Source organism: Phalaenopsis equestris, unplaced genomic scaffold (genome assembly GCF_001263595.1).
Source record: "Phalaenopsis equestris unplaced genomic scaffold, ASM126359v1 Scaffold192367, whole genome shotgun sequence".
Taxonomy (NCBI): Eukaryota; Viridiplantae; Streptophyta; class Magnoliopsida; order Asparagales; family Orchidaceae; genus Phalaenopsis; species Phalaenopsis equestris.
In genome coordinates, this window is record NW_018212316.1 from 1 (window position 1) to 957 (window position 957).

Genomic DNA, 957 nt, shown 5'->3' on the forward strand with positions numbered 1-957 from the left:
CTTGAGCAACGTTCGATTAGGTGGCCCAACCGGATACAGCTTATATTTCGGTAAATACGTGTAGCATCTACCTACTATATTTTTTTCTTTAAGAAAAGCCTTTGCCCTACTTCCCAATTGAACCAAAAAAAAGGGAAAAAAATTTACCCTCCCCGCTTATAAATACTCTCCCTTTCCATCCCATTCAATCAATCTTCACTAAACCCTAACTCGTCTCTTCTCCTCTCCTCTCTCGCTCGGTCGCTTATCGCGTGTTCTTCTGCAAAATCAAAGATGGCTCGGATCGCTCTGATCTCTGTCATATTCTCTGTCGTCGTCGCTGCTGCTTTCGCCCAAGCTCCTGGCCCCGCTCCCATTGCCTCGCCGCCGAAACTAGCTCCATCTCCGCCCACAAAAGCCCCGTCTCCTTCCCCAATTCTTCCTCCCTCTCAATCTCCAGCTCCATCCACCAAATCACCGGTTGCCGCCCCCGTTCCTGCTCCTCCGACACCTTCTCCAACGATCACTCCCACTTCCTCTGCTGTTCCCCCTGCTACCTCTGATTCTCCGCTCGCATCTCCTCCCGGAGCTTCTGATAACAACGCTGCATCCGGATTCTCCTCCTTCGGCTGGATCTCCGCCGCGGCGATCGCCGTCGCATACGCGATCTAGATATTGGGGCTTTTATCGGATGAAGGTTATCTGTTTTCCCGTTCTTGTATGGATCTGTGATTTGATCTGATTTTTTTATTTTTTATTTTACTAGCTCCTTTTTTTTGGGTTTATTTCCGTGTAATTTTGTAATCAGTACTCTGTAGGCATGTGAGATTTCAGTGAGTGTGGTGGTGGGTTTGCTCTGTATCTATTTATTCTAGTGATTCTTTCATATATTTTTGTTTCACTTTCTTGTTGGATGATCTTTCAATTTTATTGTTCTTTTTCAGATAAATTCTATATTTTCTCTTAGCAATTGATTTT

General features: G+C 45.2%; 1 protein-coding gene across 1 annotated transcript; it reads left to right on the top strand.

The window, feature by feature from the left end:
- The first annotated feature begins 174 nt into the window (after positions 1 to 174).
- LOC110034700 (classical arabinogalactan protein 9-like) lies at positions 175 to 883 on the top strand. Its single transcript, XM_020738944.1, has one exon. It carries the CDS (start codon positions 274 to 276, stop codon positions 649 to 651), a length of 378 nt encoding a protein of 125 aa, XP_020594603.1. The 5' UTR covers positions 175 to 273; the 3' UTR covers positions 652 to 883.
- Positions 884 to 957: the final 74 nt, after the last annotated feature.

What these genes read in the sequence shown, in the direction of transcription:
- LOC110034700 (XM_020738944.1), top strand. Translation starts at nt 274, where the DNA reads ATGGCTCGGATCGCTCTGATCTCTGTCATATTCTCTGTCGTCGTCGCT.